General features: G+C 39.6%; 1 protein-coding gene across 3 annotated transcripts in view; it reads right to left on the reverse strand.

Annotated features, from left to right (window-relative positions):
* Lmbr1 (limb development membrane protein 1) overlaps positions 1-24,616 on the reverse strand; it is a 133,491-nt gene that overhangs the window by 82,441 nt on the left and 26,434 nt on the right. For 2 of the 3 annotated variants that reach the window (XM_021162300.2, XM_021162299.1), the window contains one exon: positions 6,755-6,858. In XM_021162300.2, the coding sequence (XP_021017959.1) occupies positions 6,755-6,858 (104 nt within the window). The remainder of the gene's footprint in view (positions 1-6,754; positions 6,859-24,616) is intronic. The other variant, XM_021162298.2, reaches the window with a different exon arrangement.

Genomic DNA, 24,616 nt, shown 5'->3' on the forward strand with positions numbered 1-24,616 from the left:
TCAAATCACTGGGTACCTTTACATTAAGAAAGTTTCTACCCTCTCTCCAGTATTAGTCAGAAACAGATATGCCTGATGAAGTCAATCAGCAAACAGTCAAGCAGGAGCATACATGAGCACGTATACTCATCAGCCATCTTTGTAAACACTGTGATGACTGCAGTCAACCACAGCACAAAGAGCAGCCTCATAGTATAGTATAGTTCACTGTTCTAATATAGCCACAGAAGCCAGAGACGGACGCTGCTGGAGAAACACTGAGAACCTGTGCAGATAGCCCCCAGGAGTCACATGTCATACCAGATTTCAAGACACTGAAGAGATATATATTTATTGTACAATGCTAGCAGCCTTTGTAGCTTTCCTGTAACTGATTTTAAAACTGAATATATATGCATACACTTTAAAATAGCATTGACCACTAAATCTGAAACCATTTCTGAAGGCTCTGTAATACACCTTACCTTCCAGTAGCTTTTGTCAAAGGATGCAACCCCTAATGCTAAAACTGGCTTGTTTTGCTTCTACACTCTCTACTTCAAAGTGCAGAAAATAATTTAGAATGTTAGACCACCTGATAATCTGACATTACTCAGGACTGGCCAGTGCTTTCGATCAACATGCTCATTAGCCAAGTGCATTCACAGACTATATACATCTTAATTAAATCACTGTGCTAAGTAAAACAGCACACTTAAGGTCTCCAGGGCTTTCAGTGTCCTTTCAGGGTCTTTCATCTCTCTTTTATTTTCAATTGAATATATCTATTTGCTTGTTTGTTGGGGGTGGGGAAGAACCTGTGCCACAGGGCACATGAGGGACCACTGGACAACTTGCAGAAATCAGTTCTCTCCTTCTACCATATGGTTCTGAGGACTGAACTTAAGTCATCAGTCTTGGCAGCAAGCTGAATCATCTTGTCAGCGCCATCTGTCTTTTTACTATGGTGGAAGCTGCTATTTTCTTAGGGCCATCTCTTCACTATTCTCCTTATAAATTGCAGGTCTAAAAATATATATATAAATGATTTTGAAAACGGAAAAAAGGGGAGGGATGTAATAAGTCCTAAGCTGTGCCTTTACATAAATTACCTCATTTAGTCATCGAACTAATACATCAGAGAGACAGATGTAGACAGACACAGGCCTGTAATCTGATGTTAGTACCCAATGAACCCTCAGATCTCCCTTCCCTGGCCTCTTCTTGGTGTGCCAGCGTAGCCAGGCTTCTTGGACACCATTAATTCTTGGACCCCACTCTACATTCAAACTACAGCCATCTTTTTCCAACCTTAGCATTAACAAACAAATTATTTATATTGGTTTTTTATAACACCTATTCATCCCCTAGCTTCCCAAGTCAGAGCAATGGTAGTCACCACAGCCTCTACCTGCTGAACTCTACTTCCTGGCCTCTACCTGCTGGACAAACGTTAAATCCCTTGTGACTAGGAATCAACATATCTGATGATGCTGACTGCACTGTTCAAACAGTCAACACTTCAGTGCCATGAAAGATGAAAAAGGACATGGTAACCCTCAAGTGATTCGAGAGACAAGCATGCTTAAATATGTGTTCAGGACAAGGAGTTTTAAAGCCATGTATGGACAAAACAGCAACCAACAAATTGGGGAAAGATCTTTACCAACCCTACACCCAACAGAGAGCTAATATCCAATATATACAAAGAATTCAAGAAGTTAGACTCCAGAGAACCAAATAATCCTATTAAAAAAAGGGGTACAGAGCTAAACAAAGAATTCTCAACTGAAGAATACCTAATGGCTGAGATGCACCTAAAGAAATGTTCAACAACCTTAGTCATCAGGGAAATGTAAATCAAAACAACCCTGAGATTCCACCTCACACCAGTCAGAATGGCTAGGATCAAAAACTCAGGTGACAGCAGATGCTGGAGAGGATCAAACACTCAGGTGAAAGCAGATGCTGGCGAGGATGTGGACAAAGAGGGACACTCCTCCATTGTTGGTGGGATTTCAAGCTGGTACTACCACTCTGGAAATCAGTTTGGCAGTTCCTCAGAAAATTGGACAAAGTACTACCTGAGGACCCAGCAATACCTCTCCTGGGCATATACCCAGAAGATGCTCCAACATGTAATAAGGACACATGCTCCATTATCATAGCCAGAAGCTGGAAAGAACACAGATGTCCCTCTACAAAAGAATGGATACCGAAAATGTGGTACATTTACACAATGGAATACTACTGAGCTATTAAAAACAATGAATTCATGAAATTCTTAGGCAAATGGATGGAACTGGAAAATATCACCCTGAGTAAGGTAACCCAATCACAAAAGAACACATATAATATGCACTCAGTGGTAAGTGGATATTAGCCCAGTAGCTCAGAATACCCAAGATACAATTCACAGACCACATGAAGCTCAAGAAGAAGGAAGACCAAAGTATGGATACTTTGGTCCTTCTTAGAAGGGAAAACAAAATACCCATGTGTCTTAGTCAGGGTTTCTATTCCTGCACAAACATCATGACCAAGAAGTAAGTTGGGGAGGAAAGGGTTTATTCAGCTTACACTTCCATATTGCTGTTCATCACCAAGCAGGACTGGAACTCAAGCAGGTCAGGAAGCAGGAGCTGATGCAGAGGCCATGGAGGGATGTTCATTACTGGCTTGCTTCCCCTGGCTTGCTCAGCCTGCTCTCTTATAGAACCCAAGACTACCAGCCCAGGGATGGTCTCACCTACAAGGGGCCTTTCCCCCTTGATCACTAATTGAGAAAATGCCTTACAGTTGGATCTCATGGAGGCATTTCCTCAACTGAAGCTCCTTTTTCTGTGATAACTCCAGCTGTGTCAAGTTGACACAAAACTAGCCGGTACACCATGGGAGGAGATACAGAGACAAAGTGTGAAGCAGAGACTGAAGGAAAGACCATCCAGGGACTTCCCCACCTGGGGATCCATTCCATATATAGTCACCAAACCCAGAAAATATTGTGGATGCCAACAAGTGCTTGCTGACAGAAGCCTGATATAGTTGTCTTCTGAGAGGCTCTGCCAGTGACTGACAAACACAGAGGTGGATGCTCTCTGCCAACCATTAGACTGGATCCAAGGTCCCCAATGGAGGAGCTAGAGAAAAAACCCAAGGAGCTGAAGGGGTCTGCAGCCCCATAGGAGGAACAACAATATGAACCAACCAGTACTCCCAGAGCTCCCAGGGACTAAACCACCAACCAAAGAGTATACATGGAGGGACCCATGGCTCCAGCTGCATATGCAGCAAAGGATGGCCTTGTTGGACGTCAATGGGAAGAGAGGCCCTTGATCCTGTAAAGGCTCAATGCCCCAGTGTAGGGGAATGCCAAGACAGGGAAGCGGGAGTAGGTGGGGTGGTGAGGGAGGAGGGGTAGGGGGTTTTCAGAGGGGAAACCAGGAAAGGGGATAACATTTGAAATGTAAATAAAGAAGATATCTAAGAAAAAGAAAAAGAAAAAAAAGAAAAATTATGAGTAAAAATAATTAACAACAAGAGTTGTATAAATGTGGACATGAGATGTCATGCTTGTCTCTTGGGCCACTGCTCAGCTGTTTCTCCCTGCTGATGTGAGATCTAAGGGAGTGGTTCTCAGCCTGTGGGTCAAAACCTCTTTTAGGGTTAAGTGACCCTTTCATAGGGGTTGCCTAAGACCATCAGAAAACACAGATACTTACATTACAATTCATAGCAGTATCAAAGTTACAGTTATAAAGTAGCAATTAAAAGAATTTTATGGCTGGGGTCACTACAACATGATGAATTGTATTAAAGTGTTGCAGCATTAGGAAGTTTGAAACCCACTGGTCTAAGAGGAGGAACACAAGAGGTGATTGTTCCTGGGTTTTGCCTCTGAGTCTTAATTCCAGAGCCTGTTGTCAATTATGCCTCACAAGCTATAACTGAGTCCCTTTACTGACTGGTCAGTGCAGACAAAGCAGAGGCAAGGACTATCCAAGGTTGCCTTAAGTCATGATCTATCTCACCAACAACTACATCTTCATAAGGAGTGTGCATTGACCAGATATGCCTGGAACACCAAACAAGAGTAACAGGGAAGCAATAACACCCAGGCAGGGTTAGGAAGAGGAGGAATTATGCATACAGCAGACACTAGCCAGTGGTTTCAGTGAGTCTACACATCTACACCTATATATCTGTGCACTGCTGCCTGCATGACTCCCTCCCCAACAGCACTTGGCACTAGATAGAACACATGCTCCAAGGGCACTCCTCTCCTTGGTGGCAAATGAGAAACACTGAAATGCAGAATTATCACTACACTTAAATGAAACGGTAGGTGAAAAAACACTCCAGAGAACCTCTTTCCAGCTCCCTACTGTCTACAGCATCAAATCTAAACTACCTGCCAGAGCTGAACCCTCCAGAACCTCATCCTGAGGCTCCCTGTACCACATCCCACCCCAACGGCTCCCCATCCTCTAACATTCATCAATTCAATCAGAACTCAAGACCAAGGGCAAGCACTGAAATTTACTCTCCCAAGCCCTGCTCAGCCGCCAGGCTCAGCCCCATTCCAGCTAGACACCATTTCTGTCAGTGGCTCCCACAGTTCCTTAGCATATGGCAAGATATGGCTTCTTTGTGTGCATCATTGATTATTCCCACTTTCTGACCTTGAGTGAAGAGTCTGAGCTCTTCATGAGCAGCCCTAGCAAGCTCCTTTAAGGACACAGTAACTTGCACATGGAGCTGTTTACTAAGTTTCTGATGAACAGACAGCTATCTATGAAAAACTCTAGCTCCAAACTTCCACAGAAACTAACATCTTAAGTTTCCAGTGGCCTCCCCCTCAGGCTGTCGGTTCTCTGCAGCACTCTGTCAAGCTGTGTATTCTATACTTGTCCTAGAAGCCCTCTGGCCTTGGGTTTCAGGATGCCTCCCTTTTATTTACACTCTCTAGCCGCATAGCTGCTCTGCTGTCAGCATTTGTCTTGTCTTCCCTTTCCACATTCTGTCCTTGACTATCTCTCATCTGCTTGCTGGCTTCCTTGTGCTTTCCAGTGTGGGACTACAAAGAGAGCAATGCCTCTGGGAATGTCATGTGTCATACCACTGCTATTCTATACACGGGGTCTTCAGACAAGTTAACAGTATTTAATACCACTGAGCCTTGGCTTTAGCCATAATTCCTTCTAGAAACTATAAATAGTAAAGCAGATTTCTTTTTTGTTTGGTTTGTTTTTCAAGACAGGGTTTCTCTGTTAATCCCCGACTGCCCTGGAACTCGCTCTGTTAACCAGGCCAGCCCCAAACTCAGAGATCCACCTGTCTCTTACCTTCCAAGTGCTAGAACTAAAGGCATGCACTACCCACCACACCCAGCTACAGCAGCTTTCTAAATTAAAACAAAGTAACTATTTTTTATTACATAATTTAATTATTGATCCTAAAACAAGAGAATATAAAATAATTCCAACATACAAAAGCCAGTTTTCTCAATGTGAAGCTTGAAAGCAAAGCACCAGCCATTCTCATCTCTGTACATTTACTAAACAGGAAGTTAGCTGCTAGCTTTCACCTACAGTGCTCACATCTGAAGTAACAAGGTTAGTCCACAGAAATGCCTGACCCCTCATGGGCCTTTCCCCAGTGTCACTCAGACTGTTCCCACATAACAGTGCTCTTTTGGCAGCACAACTAAAACTGAAACCACAAAGTCATCAGCATGCCCCTGGGCAAAAATGACACGCAAATTCATGAGACTTCAGTAAAGTATTTGCCATGAAAGAATGAAGACCTGAGTTCAAACCCCTAGCGCTCATGCAGAAGCTGGTACAGGGGTCTATATCTGTAACTCCAGTGTTAGAGCAGCAGAGACATGACGATCCTTGGAGCTCATTGGTCAGCCAGCTGAGCTAAATTAATGAGTTCTAGATTCATCAAGGACAGTCTCAAAAAAATAACAATGAAAGAAAATTGAGAAAGACAGCTGATTTTATTCTCTACCCTATACACGTACATGGACCTGAAAAAAACATATGCAAACACACACATCAAAATGTTCATATGCCACATACAAAAAAAGGGGACAACAGGCAATAATCCAGTTTACAATTTCACATTAGATACATAAGCATAATTCACTCCTTATATTACAATAGGAATAGAAGTAAAATTCAGAATGTTGTAAGATGCTTTATTGTAACACTAGCTCACTCTGTCAAGTATTAATTACCTAAATCTTTTCATTATATTCCAAATTTACATCCCGAAAGTCTGTGGCTGGACACTCTGTATCCAAGTCAGCCAGTCACCCCTATAAAGCCATGCTGTTTGCAGATGCTCTGGGGAAGCTTCCCAGTGTGCACTCCCACGCCTTCCACAGCTGTGTAAGTAAGATGAGCCTTTCTCAACACCATGGGGTCTATCTACTGCAGAGTACTTGATTTTATAATGTATTACTAACCTGAAAATGTCTGTACTTTACATGTGTCCTATTGGGCTCTGAAGTAGATGAGGCCTCCCTGGAAGGCCTAACTAATGGCTGTGATGGCAGGTTGTCAGTTCCGCAGGAGACATCCCCCAGGTGAATGTGTACCATGAACGTACTCCCTGACTGAGTACACAAGGTATTCACTGTGCAATATTATTATTATCATCAACAGTATGTCGACATAATTAATTAGTAATTCAACTGTTTGTTTATATCAACTCCTAGATCAATATAAGTCATTTAATAAATTTAATCCAAACTCAATTTACTTACCTTTTTCAGGCCTGCAAAACCTTCTGATTCCAGAAAGAAAAAGGCAAAGGGCATCAACACAAATAAACAAAGATTGGAAAATAAAGAAGCAAGATTCCACAAACCTATAAAGATGACAATAAGAAGAATTAAGAAAATCAGGTTAGACACTGACACATTATTTCAAAGTTACTAAATTATGATGCTCATCAAGATCTGTATTTTACTAATAAAAATCAATACCTATTTGAAATGACAACCTAAATTTGACTATTAGAAAATGATTGTATTTTAATATTTATTTAAACTTTATTTAAACTTTAAATAAATTTATTATTTGATTATTATTATTATTAAATTTAAAATTTATTTAACCTTTAAATATTTTTATCTGTAATTTTTATCTATTGAATAAAGCCAATATAGAAACTGTTTACCTTCCCTCACTCCCCCTCAAGTAAATTAGGTAAAGATATCTTATATGCAGAGATCCAAAGACACAGCTCTTTAGACATATCATCACTGAAATATTTTAATTAGAGCCACTAGCATCTACGTGTCAGTTAGTAAAAACCAGGACCAAGCTAAGTGTTTCATATACATACCCTAAGATAGTCTAGAGGAAACTAGCGCTTCCTGAACTCCATGAGCCAAACATTGCTCAAAGTGCCTTACAGAACTCATTTTTAGACATAGGAGTCCCTGAGCAGGCAGTACTGTCACTTGCCAAGCTGCAGAGCATGTGAGTATTGGGGCAGATCACCTGGAATCCTAACAACCTTGTCCCAGGAGTTCTAACAAAGAATTCCAAGTGGGACAGAGACTGTGACCCAGGTGGGCAAGCCCACAGAGCCATTTCCCTTTTGGCCAAGTGATGACACAATCGATGACTACAAAAATAAGGTACACGGTCAGGTATGTCACAGGCAGAGTGTTTGACCCAATACCTATTTTTTAAAATAGAAAACACACACACACACCAGGCAGTGGTGGGCAGTAGTGGCACATGCTTTTAATCCCAGCACTTGGGAGGCAGAGGCAGGCAGATTTCTGAGTTCTAGGCCAGCCTGGACTACAGAGTGAGTTCCCAGACAGCCAGGGCTACAAGTGTGCAAGCCAGAAGAATATGTTGTGTAACAATTCAATATTCCATTACAAAAGGAACTGAGTTAAGATGTGTACTATAGCCTTCAAAATGTCTAATAAAACTGGCAGTATTCTGTATATTTAAATCAAATGAAGAAATTCACATGAATTATACTTAAAACTGTATTTGACAAACTGAGCCACTAACACAGCATGTTCTTTATCCTATAAATTTGCCTACAGATGTTAAGTGTGTTTCAATGATCCAGTATTCATAATTCTTATCAAAATGCTCGTTTCATGTTTAAGGATAGTAACTGACTATGAGTCCCTTGTGCTTTTGTCAACATCACTTTCCTCATTGTCCTTTAAATAAAGCTGAATGATTAAAAAGAAAGAAAGAAAGAAAAGAAAAGAAAAGAAAAGAAAAGAAAAGAAAAGAAAAGAAAAGAAAGAAAAAGAAAAGAAAAGAAAAAAGACATACTAAAATTCAAAATTGAGCTCCAAAATGATGGCTGTAATCCTTAAAATGGAGTCAAAGTTAAAAGTTATATCAATGCACTCAGAGTATTGCATGCAATTTAAAAACCAGGTAAAAACTGTTCCTTCCACATCTTTCCTTCAAGGTCATGCTTACATCATTTGAGACACAGAGTCAGACACACACAGTGCACAGGTCTCTTAACAAGCAGTATGCTATGACATGAGTTAACATGTGTTTTACTGCTCCTAGGTCAGTGTGGAAGACAGGGAACTAAACCCCTGAACACTTGTATCACCTATCTAAAGATAGTCACTTAATTTAATAGGTAAGATAACAACATCAATTCAGTTTCTTATCCAGAAATCTAGAGATCTGATGCTCACATAATTTACATTTAATCTTTTCAAGACAAAAAAATAAGTTAAAATGAGGCAACTACATTACATACATCCCAGACTGGTCTTGAATTCTCTATGTAGCCAAAGATGACCTTGAACTCTTGATCCCTCTGCCTGTACCTCCTGAGTTCTAGGTTTAAAGGCATATACACCACACCTGATTTATCCAATACTGGATTGGAACCCAGGGTCTCTCTCATGCATATTATACAAGGGCTCTACCAACTGAGCTACATCCTCAGCTCCTGTCTTAACATCTTTTAGTGGTAAATGAATTTAAACATTTAAAGCTTAAAATTAAATTAAAATAATGTTCAACATTATTTTCTTTAAGGTTTTCTAGATATAATTCCTATTATATAAAGTAAAAACTTGCTTTAAAATACTTTAATATGTTCTGATATCTAAAATAAAAAGTCAAGGCCAAACACACTTCTAACCCCCTATACCAGGAAAACCACTAAAGTATTCAAGTCTGACCAGGATAACTTAGAAAATTTTGCCTTCAAAGAAAGGAAAAAAAACCTTTATTCTTTTCTTTACTGACAAGCAATAATTACAATTAGCAGGAGGAAAGGCATGTAGAATGAGGGATAAATAAATGTGCACACCTAAGTCTCAAACTAGGCTGTGGCAACCTTGCAAGGTTCCAGTTTCCTCATCTGTGAAATGCTGTATGTATGGACATCATTAGTACTAAATGAAAGAAGGAATGGCTGACAACTGAACCAGTGTCACCACCGAACAAGCACTTTAAACTTTTCTGCTTTTATTAACCATCACTTCCCCTGAGGCAACTAATTTGCAGGACTGTTAGCTGCTAGCATGCTAGGCTCACCACTTTCTGCCTTTTCCTTTCCTGTTTCTTTTCCCCTCCGCGACCCAGGTATATCAGCTCCTGGTTTTCCTTACTAGCAATCTTCATGTGTCCATCCAGTCTCCCCATGCCTAACGTGCTCTGAGTGAGGGGTCCAAGACACAACTTTTCAGGAACTGTATAGTCCTGGATCAAACCAGTGCATCGTGTCCAGTACCAACATTTGTGTGTGGTCTCTGCTCCCTATTTCAACTTTTCAACATTCTTTTCCTTAAGCTTTTCCAGATATATGAAATAGGACAGTAACTCCTGTTGTGTGAATTATTATATCCTAGAGACACATCATCAAGTGTTAAGATGATGTACTGGCTGGTTTTGTGTGTCAACTTGACACAGGCTGGAGTTATCACAGAGAAAGGAGCTTCAGTTGAGGAAGGACCTCCATGAGATCCAGCTGTGAGGCATTTTCTCAATTAGTGATCAAGGGTTTCAGGCCCCTTGTGGGTGGTGCCATCTCTGGGCTGGTAGTCTTGGGTTCTATAAGAGAGCAGGCTGAGCAAGCCAGAGTGAGCAAGCCAGTAAGGAACATCCCTCCATGGCCTCTGCATCAGCTCCTGCTTCCTGACCTGCTTGAGTTCCAGTCCTGACTTCCTTGGTGATGAACAGCAGTCAGTATGGAAGTGTAAGCTGAATAAACCCTTTCCTCCCCAACTTGCTTCTTGGTCATGATGTTTGTGCAGGAATAGAAACCCTGACTAGGACAGATGATGTGCTTGGTTGTAGGTATGCTGGAAAACAGCGATTCTAAATAACCTGTATTATAAGACGACATCATTGTGTCAAGGATCATACTCAACTTAGAGGAAACAGTTTTTATCCAATTAGATGGCGCACACACCCCATCTGTGTCTGTTGAGAACCTACTAAAGCACTATAGGGCAACGTCCAATCCTTCTGACAAAGGGCCTTTGTTCTACAATCAACCTCAGGTTCAAAAATGCCAAGTCAGGGCTAGAAAGATGGCTCAGCAGTTAAGAGCACTTACTGCTCTTGCAGAGAACGCAGGTTCAATTCCCATCATCCACATGGTAGCTCACAACCATCTATAACTTTAGTGCCAGGAGACCTAAGACACCCCCCACTCTGGCTTCTGTGGGCACAAGGCACACACATGGTGCATAGATAAACATGCAGGCAAAACACAATTTTTTAATGTTTAAATTTAGGTAGTAAAATACCTCATTTTAAAAAAAAAAGAAAGAAAAGAAAAACTGAAAGAAATGTCAGATCTAAAGTCATAAAACAACTATGCTTCACTTCCTAGTTTGTTGAGATATCTTTGGGCAAAATAAATTCGGGTCTCTAAACTTCCAGTAGTAATTCTACAGTAATATTATAATGAGAAATTCCTACATCCAAGCTCTGTATTGCATCAATTGCTCTTCATCATTTGGGTTCCCAACTCAAGCCTTAGAATAAATTTTAATTGTCAATGAAAAATGAAGAAATTGTGATGTGTACAAAAAATTAAAACATGTTCACCTCAATAGCCCCACTGTGCAGTAAATTACACACGGTGCTCTGCTACAGGTACAGTTTCAATGTGCCACCCCACATGCCCAGTCTGAGAAGCCTGGTGTCCAGTGTAGCAATGCTGAAGAGTTGGAATCTTTTAGAGGCATGGTCTCATGAAAGATGGTTAGAGTGATGTGAAGCGATTAATAATTTTTTCATGGAAATACATCCTCATTCTTAAAGAAAGTCACTGTAGTCAGATGGTGGTGACTCACTTCTTTAATGCCAGCACTCAGGAAGCAGAGGCAGGTGGATCTCTGAGTTCCAGGCCAGCCTAGTCTAGGGAGTGAGTTCCAGGACAGCCAGGGCTACACAGAGAAATCCTGTCTCAAGAACAAAAACAAACAAACCCAGAAACTCAGTGTAAAAAGAGGCCACTCCGTGACTGTAGTACATTCAGCACATAACTAGCTACTTCTCTGGTATGAGGGGATTAGGGATAGGACATTCATGTGGTGACCCCCTACTCCTGAACTGCCAGAACTGTAAGGCAAACACTTCTTTCCAAAGTCCAACCTCAGATGTTATTACAGCAACATAAATCTGACAAAACAAAAGTGTACAGCTTTGTCGAGTGTTTACTCTGTACCCACAGATAGTGAATACATCTGTCTTAGTTAGGGTTTTACTGCTGTGAACAGACACCATGACCAAGGCAAGTCTTATAAAAAACAACATTTAATAAAAAACATTTAATTGGGGCTAGCTTACAGGTTCAAAGGTTCAGTCCATTATCATCAAGGTGGGAGCATGGCAGCATCCAGGCTGTCATGGCACAGGCAGAGCTGAGAGTTCTATGTCTTCATCCAAAGGCTGCTAGTGGAAGACTGACTTCCAGGCAACTGGGGTGAGAGTCTTAAGCCCACCCCCACAGTGACACACCTACATCAACCAAGTCACACCTATTCCAACAAGGCCACACCTCCAAGTGGTGCCACTCCCTAGTCCAAGAATATACAAAACCATCACAACATCTTTGCCCCAGACATTTCCACAAACCCCTGTAGAATCTGTGCTTCCTGCTATCTTTATCCCTTTACCCACTCCAGCCAACCACTAATTCTGTACTTCCAAAAGACAGAATTTTCAACAAGTTCTATGTAACTAGATCATGTAGTCTGTGTTGGCTTTTTTTGTTTGTTTCGTTTTGGTCTGATTTCTGTCACTGTGTTCTGTGTCTGTATCACAGACCATAACAGCCCTTATTGTCTCATCTGTCAGCATCTGAGTTGCTCCTACCTTGTGGCTATTACATATAAAGCTTTTATTAACCATGCATGTCCAGACTTTGCAATGGATACAGGCTTTCACTTTGAGTAAGTGTGTAGCAGAAGATAGCAGAAGATGAAAGCTGTGTGGTTGTATTTTAGAAAACTGACAATATCTTCCTAATTGGTTGTATTTTCCATTCCCACCAGAAAAATAAAGTTCTTCACATGTCCTGAAAACAAATTCTTTAACAGCTTTGAGATCTGCAGGTTCTCTTTCCCAGTCCATGGTTTCTTTTTCTAATCAAAGAATAGTTTTCACATGTAACAAAGCCAAATTTATGAAGCTTTTCTTTCATTAATGCTGATGTTGGTATTGTATGAGACAAGATGGTGTAGCCCAATGTCTCAGAGATTCTCCTGTTTGCTTCTATTCCTTCTGTGGCTTTACATTTACCTCTGTGACTCTCTAAGCCACTTCATGTGGTACCAGGTATAGACTAAAGGTCAATTTTTGCCTGCGATTATCAAACTGTTCTAATTCTATTTGTTAAAAATATCCTTTACTCACTAAATTTTATCTTTTTACCTTTGTCAAAAGTCAATCAGCAATACATATGTGTATGTTCTTGGACTCAATACCCTGCTAGATTGAATACTGCTCTGTCTTTATGCTGTCACCACACTGTCTTGATCATTACAGACTGAAAAACATCTTTATGTAGAAAGTCCTCCAAACTCGTTCTCTTCAAAGTTGTTCAGACCATTGAAAATTCACTGAAATCTCATCTGAATTTTAGGTAAATTTATCAATTTCCATTAAAAAAAAATATCTATTGGGGACTGGAGAGATGGCTCACTGGTTAAGAGCACTGGCAACTCTTCCAGAGGTCCTGAGTTCAATACCCAGCAACCACATGGTGGCTCACAACCACAATGGGATTCAATGCACTCTTGGTGTATATCTGAAAATAGCTACAGTGTACTCATATAAATATAAATAAATAAATATTTTTTAAAATGCCTATTGGGATTTTGACTGGCATTGTGTTAAATCTATAAATTAATGAGAGGGAAGACTAGCCTATTAACATTATCATGGGGGGGGGGATATAAGGAACTTTGGGGATAGCATTTGAAATGTAAATGAAGAAAATATCTAATAAAAAAAAACATTATCATGGACAAAAATGTAACCAAACTCACAAACTGGAACCCTAGTTCCCAGTGTGATGACATCTGAAGGCAGAGCTTTGAAGATATCAGGGAGCTATAAGATCTCAGACATAACAATGAATGGCTGCCAAGCCTCCCTTAGGCCAGGGTCCTATGAATATCCAATGTCTGCTACTGGTATTCATTCTTGGGGAAGAAAATTACTTAGAAAAGATTCATGTTTTCTATCTTCTTAAGACAAAGAAATGTTTTAAACTGAAAAAACAGATACTCCTGCTTCTAATGGACTCAACAAAGATCACTGTCTCACTAGAATCCTTACACAAAATACATGAACCACTTGTTAAGAAACCAAAAATAAAATATTTACAATAACTCCAAAAATAACATAGAAACAGAAATTTGTAGGAGAAACTTATCTCACCCAAAAGCAAATTATGTTTTGTTTAAAGAGTTTTGATAAATTCCCCTCACACACAAATCCCTAATTCACAATGACACACATGGAACTTGACTCCAGGCCTCTCTCTCTCTACTACTCTACGTCATCTCAAAATTACTATTTTGTGTAAAAAGGGCATCAATAAACTTAATTACTTTATCTACCAAAAGAACACATCAGTACCATTTTATTCCAGCCATATTGGCTATATTAGCCCACTAAATCTGTCTATTGGCTTAAATGAGCACATGACCATTAAACCAATTAAACAGGACAAAGCAATACTACAGTTATCTTTTTAGTAGTGTACATACAAATTTACATACACACAGAAAGCCTCCTTAAAACACCTTCAAGATGCATAAAGTTTTTAAAAATCAATTTCAAGGAGCTGGGGAAACAACTGCTTTGGTAATGTGCTTGTTTTACAAGCATGAGGACCTGAGATCAGCCCCCAGCACCCACATAAAAATGCAGGTGGGATGAAATATGTTTGCAATCCCAGAGCTGGGGAGGTGGAGACGACTTATTGGCCAGTAGCCAGCCTATCTTAACTGGTGAGACACAAGACAATTAAAAATTCTGTTTTTAAAAAGCAAAGTGGATGATTCTTGAATACTACCATCTGAGGCTGACCTCTGACCTCCACATGTATGCATGTGTACACACAGTACCCACACACATATACATAAGCGCACACACACCAAAACACTTTATAAATTCAATTTTAATAACCCAACATACTAGATATGTTCTACATACCCAGTGCACTATATTGTCTTGGCCAAAAATCAGGTATTCACCCTCTCTGTAACTTAAAGGAGATTAACCACCTTTACAGCAGTTGAGTGAGAAGCATTTTACATCTGCCATAGTTTAGCTGTCATGACCTTGGAAAAACTTCAACTCTATCACTGGCCTTTCTCCTGTTAAATGGGTTACAACTCTGCCATTACCAAGAAAACGACACCCAAATTTTTCAACAAATATTTAAAAAATTTGGGGGCGGGGGGAGACACCGGAAAGATGGCTCATCGGTTAAGAGCGCTGACTGCTCTTCCGAAGGTCTTGAGTTCAAATCCCACCAACCACAAGGTGGCTCTCAACCATCCATAATGAGCCCTCTTCTGGAGTGTCTGAAGACAGCTACAGTGTACTCACATATAATAAATAAGTAAATAATTCTAATTCACCTTCACTCAGGCAAAACAAGGACAAAAAAAATGGTGTGAATTATAGCTGAAACTAGCTCAACTCTTTCCTTACCATTCTCATTAATTTTACTCAACAAGGCTTACAATTTAAAAAAAAAAAAAAATGCTATACATGACATTAAAAATAACAGTGACAAAAACCTCAGCAGAATTGGGAAACGGGCTCACTGTGTAAACGCACTTACTCTGCAAGCATGAGGACTTGGGTTTGAATGCAAGCACCCAGACAAGAAGCCAGGCACTAGGGCACAGAAATAGGGGCATCTCAAGCACTTCCTGCCCAGCCACCCCAAACAGTTGCACTTCCAGTTCAGTGAGAAACCCTGTCTCAAGGAAACAAGATGAAAGATGATAAAGGAAGACATCTGGTATACTGCTCTGGCTCTCACATTTATGTGATCAGGAGAATGCATGACACAACACACATATAGCACACACACATACATAAATACATATAAAACAAGTATTTTTTAAACTAAGCACAAAATAAATTGCCAAGAGAGACACAACTTATTTAACAACACAAATATAGCAGAGTAGAGCGTTCTTCTTCCTTTCTACCTCTTTGCATAGCCTAAGTGGCACAGGAGTGCTCTAAAAATCATAAGTGTATATTTAAGCACCTTTGTGACATGCCTAAATCTCCAGACCTCTGTATCACATATGTTTCCCCCCATAAAGTTCATTAAAAGGGAAGAAAACAATAAAGATAAACTGAGCTGGAGACGCAAGCCAGGCTCTCCGTTTCTAGCTATATTCTCCACACCATTCAAACACCAGCCTCAGAAAAACTACCAAATACAAATATATGAATGCTAATGTTTGCTATATTTTCATAAACAGAAAATAGACTGCCATTTTTAGCATAAAAAAAGAGACCTTACACCCTTTTGGGGGGCTGGTTTTTGTGGTTGTTTTGTTGTTTTGTTTTGTTTTGTTTTGTTTTTGAGACAGGGTTTCTTTGTGTAGCCCTGCCTGTCCTGGAACTCAGTCTATAAGACCTGGCTAGCCTCGAACTCAGAAATCCCCCTGCCTTTGCCTCCCAAGTGCTGGGATTAAAGGTGTGTGCCACCACTGCCCAGCTGAGACCTTACATGCTTATTATTGATTTGTGCACATATATATTTACAGAACAAGAAATCCAAAATATTCTCTGCAGACCAAAAGTCAAAAAAGTAAAATTTGCCTTAGGCAAAAACTCACAAATCAAAAAATAATAATAATAATAATAATTATTATTATTATTATTATTATTATGTTAACCAATTCACTTATGTAAAACTGAGATAGGGCTAGGAAGCTAATATGGTCAATGAAGTGTTTGCTGCACGAGCATGAGGACCCAAACTCATTCCCCCAAAACTATCAGGAGTGGTGGCGTACCTCTAATGACAGCACTTGGGAGGTGGAGGCAAGGCACTGACTTAAGGCTAGTCCTTTCGGGGGAGGGGGAGGGAATATGTGTATTCAATATGCATTGCAAAGTGGCTTGTCAACTTTTCAAAACTCAATAAATTTGTGGACTTTCCCTTAAAAGCATTCTACAATTCTAATACAATTGAAAATTGTTACCAACTTTACACATATTTTATTCTATATATTTACCTTAATTTATAATATAAAAGTTGTCAAATTTCTCCTCAAAAAACTAAAATTATATTCTTCAATATAATAGATTGCAAAACTTAAGAAAGGTAGTTTGCCAGAGTCAGTATCCACAGCAAGCCACTGAATTAGTAGCCAATGCCCAGCCCCAAAATACAGTTCAGTTTGAGGTTCAAACACAAGACCAAATTACTGGCTCACCATAGAGTTATCTTCTACCGCCACCTGCTGGTATCACAAAATAGTTCAAAATACAACATTCAACTCATGTTGAGAGAACCTCGAGTTTAGAGCCTCTGTCGATCTGATAGATTCACAAACAAACAAACAACAACAACAAAACAACAGTGAGCACACTCCCTGGGTTTGAGCCTTTAGGCTGTAAAACAAATGGTGACGTAGAGGCACATATGCCTGTAAGTACCCTTTATTTAACAAGACATATTCATTGGCATCAAAAGAAAGTCCTCACAGAGATTAGCCAGCTCACCAGGGCTCATTCTAACAACCTGAACTGGAAATACACATTTCACTTGCCAATATATAGCTCCACACCAGCAAACACAACTGACACAAACACTGGGCACCACTGGAGAAAAACACCTCCAAAACTGGAGAATTATGCCCACACTTAACATAAAACTAGAACTTAATTCTATCATTCTCTCTTTCAAATTTTTACCATTATTGGCTTTTAATTTTAAGTACACATGGCGGAAAAGTAGTCACTGTAAAGTAAGATCTTGGGAACTTCCAAAATAAAAAATTAACAGTGCCAAGACAAAAGATGACACTACAAAGGAATTTCTCTGTCCCCCTTTTACTCCTATTTTATTTATGCCAATGATGCCACTTTGTCTTAGTCAGGGTTTCTATTCCTGCACAAACATCATGACCAAGAAGCAAGTTGGGGAGGAAAGGGTTTATTCAGCTTACACTTCCATACTGCTGTTTATCACCAAAGGAAGTCAAGACTGGAACTCAGGCAGGTCAGGAAGCAGGAGCTGATGCAGAGGCCATGGAGGGATGTTCTTTACTGGCTTGCTTCCCCTGGCTTGCTCAGCTTGCTTTCTTATAGAACCCAAGACTACCAGCCCAGAGATGGCACCACCCACAAGGGGCCATTCCCCCTTGATCACTAATTGAGAAAATGCCTTACAGCTGGATCTCGTGGAGGTATCTCCCCAACTGAAGCTCCTTTCTCTGTGATAACTCCAGTTGTGTCAAGTTGACACCCAAAACCAGCCAGTACACACTTTGACACCTCTGCCTCTTCATTACAGCTTAAACTATACGGCATGGTCAGTCAAAGAATCACAGTGTTGGTTACTCTCTTCAGATAACTACTTGCCTTTGAAAAACTGCTCTTGGCCTGATACTGGGCTTTCACCAAGTATAAGCACTTTGACCTTGGAGTTATGATAGACCTGAGCTCCTACTCCAAAATGCTAGGCATGCACAAAAGTACTGTGTATCATCAAATAAAAATGATCTATGTGTGGCCCAGCATAAGCCCTAATAGAACAAAGTGATTCCATGAAGAAGTGTCCCAAATACTCAAGGCTCCCTCTTGTAAATTGCTCTTGTTGATTTTGAAGAGGGGTCCCTTGTCTAGTTTAGTGGGTGGCTCTAGCTCTACAGACCTCTCAGGACAATAATAAAAAATTAAGATGCCTATATCCCATGGGAATACTCACCAAAGTGTCCCTGGACAGGTGTGGTTTAAACAGAGAAGAGGATAAAGAAGACAAGATAATCCAAAAGGATACTGAGGAGCTAAGGATAACCAGTGGGCCTCATTCTCCAGACACTGGTCGGTCATCACCCAGTGGGTCCATGAAAATATGCGGTTTACTTCATCTTACTCTGGTGCAGTCATTAGATGAGCAGGTACTTTTTTTACATACATTCTACTCTCCTCACATAAAAGTCCGACCCGCTTGTTCTTGTTCTCTTCATTCTGCAGATAAAACACTGACTTGACATTTTTAACAGTTTGTTCAGGGTCCCTAACAGTAAGACAGAGAACTGAAATTCTAAGCTAGGGCTAACTGACTCCAAAGTCAAGAAACAGGCCCTCATGGGAGAACTTCTAAAATAAAATAAAAGCCAGTGAGCTTTGAAGAGTGAGGTACAAACCTACTCTGTAAACTCCTGATGGAGTAAACATGCAAGAACAAACAAAACTGCTGACAAGAAGAAAGTTAGTGTTTGCTACATTCATGGTGGAAGAGGACCTTCTTCACAGAGAAACAATTAAGAAATCCGGGCATGGTGGCACACGCCTTTAGTCCCAGCACTCGGGAGGCAGAGGCAAGCAGATTTCTGAGTTCGGGGCCAGCCTGATCTACAAAGTGAGTTCCAGAACAGCCAGGGCTATACAGAGAAACCCTGTCTCGGAAAAAAAAAAATTAAGAGAAACCAAAGGGGGTGGGGGGGAAGACCACTTGATACAAAAATATAAAAACTCCAGATCCCCGAAGAGCACGCAAAATCAAAAGTCAAAATAGCAACTATAAATAAGCATTTATAGGGGTTTAGTTTTAAAGAAACCAAATAGTTTGATACAAAAAGGGGGAGTTCATGACAAATTATATATGTACTAGATGTCTACAAACGAGTTAAAATTGAAAGATCACTAATTTTTCTAATGATAATCAGGGAAGCTATTTCATAGTCACATCTTTGGCAACAAAGAACTCAGTATTTGATGCTACTGGGTTTATGTTAGAAGCAAAGGCACCTATATCATCTGTCAGAAGAACTTCTAAAAATAGTTTGGCAATGATACTTATTACTCTAATGATTTCCATCATAATTATCTATGCAAATTGTAGAAACTCAAGTCACTGTGAAAAATCCCCTGGAAACCCAACAGAAGACAGTTAAGTAAGAGTCCTGAGAAGACAGAAAGCTGCTCTGTACCTGGGAATACTCAGCCCCCATATCACAGCTGTCATAAGTCACTGGAGAAGTAAGTGGTCTCACTCTGAAAGCAGTAAGGTAAGAGCTGATACAGCCTCTAAAATGTTTTCAATGACTATGAAGAACAGAAAAATTATCAGCACAGATTCAGTGCTTGAAAGATTCAAATTACATGTGCTATAAACACATGGTACATATATGTACTACAAAAAAAAAGCCAATGCCATTTTCTGCTTTGTATGTTTTGATATTCCTGTTCATTCTAGAGTAAGCATGTACTATTGATGTGCTCAATAAAGTTACAGCTGGCAATATGGCTGCCCCTCCTTGCACCGAGAGTCATCTTCTCAGCAATAATGGCTCCTGTGCTTTCACAAAAACAGAAGAGATAAAGCTTACTCCTATGTCACTCAGAAAGATACTTATAGAGGAACAACTTGAATTGGATTCAATTTCACAACATCCACAGGAACCTGATAATCATTTCAGACTCACTGTTGCTCTCTAGAGGCTTGAACACAAATATCACTACAGCAAATGAAAAAGCAGCTTTCACAGGCAACACAGTGAGGCTTTCCCAGCAGCCAGCATCAGTAAAGGCAGTGCTACGAGGAGAAGTAATTCCACTTCTCAATTGTCAACCAAAGACCCCAAATGATTTAATACAAACAAGGTACCTTAGATACATAGTCATCATCGTTTGTCTCCTCCTCCTCCTCCTCCCCCTCCTCCCCCTTCCCCTTCTTCCTCTTCCTCCTCTTCCTCCCCCACTCCTCCTCTCCCTCCCTCCTCCACCACCTCTGCCTTTTGTTTTTGGTTTTGGTCGTGGTGTGGTGCAGTGTGGTGTGGTGTGGTGTGGTGTGGTGTGGTGTGGTGTGGTGTGGTGTGGTGTGGTGTGGTGCGGTGCGGTGTGGTGTGGTGCGGTGTGGTGTGGTGCGGTGTGGTTTTTAGAGACAGGGTTTCTCTGAGTGACCCTGGCTGTTCTGTAAATTAGATACACCCTGGATCTGCCTCCCAAGTGCTGGGATTAAAAGCATACAGCACCACCACCCAATGAATACAACTTTTTCTAAGTCAAATAAGCAAGTCACAGAATTTTTATTAAAGAAGATATTTTACCATTAACTCAAAAGGCAGCTCACAAATTAGAAAGAAAAAGTCTAAAATCTTTTAGCTTAAAAACCAATAAATACCCCACATTGTATTTGATGTGTGTATCAGGTTGAGGTCTTTGATCCACTTGGACTTGAATTTTGTGCAGAGTGATAAATATGGATCTATTTGCATTCTGCATATAGGTAGACCAGCACCATTTGTTGAAGATGCTTTCTTTTTTCCCATTATACAGTTTTACCTTCTTTGCCAAAAATCAAGTGTTCCTGGGTGTATAGGTTTATTTCAGGGTCTTGGATTCGATTTCACTGATTAACTTGTCCGTTCCTATACCAACACTATGCAGTTTTTATTACTATTACTCTGTAGTACAGCTTGAGATCAAGACCAAGGTCATACCTCCAGAAGTTCTTTTATTGTTCATGACTGTTTTAGCTACCCTAAATTTTTTTTTCCATATGAAGGTGTGAATTTCTCTTTCAAGGTCTGTAAAGAATTGTGTTGGAATATTGATGGGAATCGCATTGAATCTGTACATTCCCTTTGGTAAGATGGCCATTTTCACTATGTTAATCCTAATTATTCATGAGCATGTAAGATCTTTCCATCTTCTCATATCTTCCTCAATTTCTTTCTTCAGAGACTTGAAGTTCTTGTCATATAGGTCACTCACTTGATTGGTTACATTTACACCAAGATATTTTATATTTGTAGCTATTGTAAAGGGTGTTGTCTGCCTAACTTCCTTCTCACTCTGTTTATCATTTGTGTAAATGAGGGCTACTGATTTAATTTTGTAGTCACTACAGGAGTTCTCCGGAAGAATTTTTGGGGTCACTTATTATGTATACTATCATATCACCTAGATATGATAACAATATTTTGACTTCTTTTCTAGTTTGTATCCCCTTGATCTCCTTTAGTTGTCTTAATGTATTAGCCAGAACTTCAATTACAATATTTAATAGTTAGAAAGAGAGTGGGCAGCCTTGCTTATTCCTGATATTAGTGGAATTGCTTTAAGTTTCTTTCCATTTAATTTGATGTTGGCTATTGCATTGCTGTATATTGCTTTTATTATGTTTAGGTATGCACCTTTGTATCTCTGAGCTCATTATTTGTAAATGAAGGAGTTTGGATTTTGTCAAAGACTTTTTCAGCATCTAATGAGATGATCATTAGGCTTTTTTTTTTTCTTTCAGTTTGTTTATATGTGGATTACACTGATGGATTCTTTTTGTATATTGAACCATCCCTGCATTCCTAGGATGAAGCCTACTAGATCATGGTGGAAATGTCTTTGATGTGTTCTTGAATTCAGTTTGTAAGCATTTTATTGAGTATTTTGGCATCAATGTTCACAGGAAATTGGTCTGAAATTCTTTTTTTGTTGAGTTTTTGTGTAGTTTAAGTATCAAGGTGACTATGATCTCATTGAATGAGTTTGGCAATGGTCTTTCTGTTTCTATTTTGTGGAATAGTTTGAGGAGTATTAGTATTAGCTCTTCTTTGGAAGTCAGATGGAATTCTGCACTAAAAACATCTGGTCCTGGGTTTTTTGGGTGTGGGAGACTTCTAATAACTGCTTCTATTTCCTTGAGCATTATAGGACTATTTAAATAGTTTACCTGGTCTTGATTTAACTTTGGTAAGTGGTATCTATCTAGAAAATCATCCATTTCTTCTAGATTTTCCAGCCGTGTTGAGTATAGGCTTTTGAAGTAAAACCTAATTGTTTTTAATTTCCTCAGTGTCTGTTGTTACTTCTCCTTTTCGTTTCTGATTTTGTTAATTTGGATACTGCCTGACTTTTAGTTAGTTTGGCTAAGAGTTTGTCTATCTTGTTGATTTTGCTCAAAGAACCAGCTCTTGGTTTTGTTGATTCTTTGTATTGTTCTCTTTGTTTCTAATGGATTGATTTCAGCCCTGAGTTTATTTCCTGATTATCTACTCTTGAGTGTGTTTGCTTCTTCCCGCCCCCCCCCCCAGCTTTCGGGTTTACCTTTAAATCATTAGTATGAGAACTCTCCAATTTCTTTATGAAGGCATTTAGTGCTATGAACTTTCCTCTTAGCACTGCTTTCATTGTGTCCCATAAGTCTGGGTATGTTGTGCCTTTATTTTCATTGAATTCTAGAAAGTCTCTGATTTCTTTATTTCTCCTTTGACCCAGTGGTCATTGAAGAGAGAGCTGTTCAGATTCCATGCGTTTGTAAGCTTCCTATTGTTTCTGTAATTGATGAAGTCCAGCTTTAATCCATGGCAATCTCATAAATGCAAGGGATTATTTCAATCTTTTTGTATCTATTAAGCCTTGCTTTGTGACCGAGTACATGGTCAATTTTGGAGAAGGTTCCACAAGGTGCTGAGAAAAAAGTATATTCTTTTGTGTTTAAGTGAAATGTTCTATAGATATCTATTAGGTCCATTTGATCCATAACTTCTGTTAGTTTCATTATTTCTGTTCCGACGACATGTCTACAGGTGGAAGTGGGATGCTGAAGTCTCCCACTATTAATGTGTGGTGTTCAGTGTGTGACTTAGCTTTAGTAATGTCTCTCTTATGAATACAGATGCTCTTGAATCTGTGGCATAGAGGTTCAGATTGGGATGTCATCTTGGCGGATTTTTCCTTTGATGAGTATGAAGTAACCTTCTCCATCTCTTTTTATTACTATTGATTTAAAGTCTATTTTACTGTATATTAAAATGGCTACTCCAGCTTGCTTCTTGGGTCCTTTTGCTTAGAAAACCTTTTTTCTAGCCCTTTACAAAGAGGTAATATATATGTTTGTTGCTGAGGTCTGTTTCTTGTATGCAGCAGAATGACAGATCCTGTTTATATATCCACTCTGTTAGCCTGTGTCTTTTTATTGGTCAGTTGAATCCACTCATGTTGAGAGATATTAATGACCAATGATTGTTGGCTCCTGTTAGTTTGATATCAGTGAGTGTGTGTGTGTGTTCCTCTTCTTTTGGTTTTGCTGTGAAATTATTAATTTCTAATGTTTTCTTGGATCTAGCTACCTTTCTTCTAGTATCCTCTGTAGGGCTGGATTAGAGGAAAGATACTGTTTAAATTTGGTTTGCAAGATTGCCCTGAACTCATTGGTACAGGAGACAATATCCTAAACAGAACACCAGTGGCTCAGGCTCGAAGATCAACAATTGATAAATGTGATCTCATGAAACTGAAAAGCAAAGGCTACCATCAATAGGACAAAACAGCAGCCTACTGATTGATTTGGAAAGGATCTTCACCAGTCCTACAGCCATCAGAGGATTAATATCTAAATTTATAAAGAACTCAAATCAGATACCAACAATCCAAATAATCCAATTAAAAAATGGGGTACAGAGCTAAACAAAGAATTCTCCACAGAAATCTTAAATGACAGCAAAGCACTTAAAAAATATATTCAATATCCCTAGTCATCTGGGAAATATAAATCAAAATGACCCTGAGATTCTTTCTTATATCATAAGAATAGCTAAGATCAAAAACTCAAGTGACAGCGCATGCTGGTGAGGATGTGGAGTAAAGGGAACACTCCTCCACTGCTGATGGAGTGCTAACTTGTACAACCACTTTGGAAACCAGTTTGGTGGTTTCTCAGAAAACTAGGAATAGCTCTGACTCAAGTCCCAGCTATTCTACTTCTAGGTATATAATCAAAAGGTGCCCCCACTATACCCCAGGTATACTTGCTCAACTATGTTCATACCAGCTTTATTCGTAATAGCCAGAAACTAGAAATAATCTAGATGTCCCTCAACAGAAAAATGCATAAAGAAAATGTGGTACATCTACACAATGGATTACTATTCAGCTATTAAAAA

Source organism: Mus caroli, chromosome 5 (assembly GCF_900094665.2).
Source record: "Mus caroli chromosome 5, CAROLI_EIJ_v1.1, whole genome shotgun sequence".
NCBI classification, from domain to species: Eukaryota; Metazoa; Chordata; class Mammalia; order Rodentia; family Muridae; genus Mus; species Mus caroli.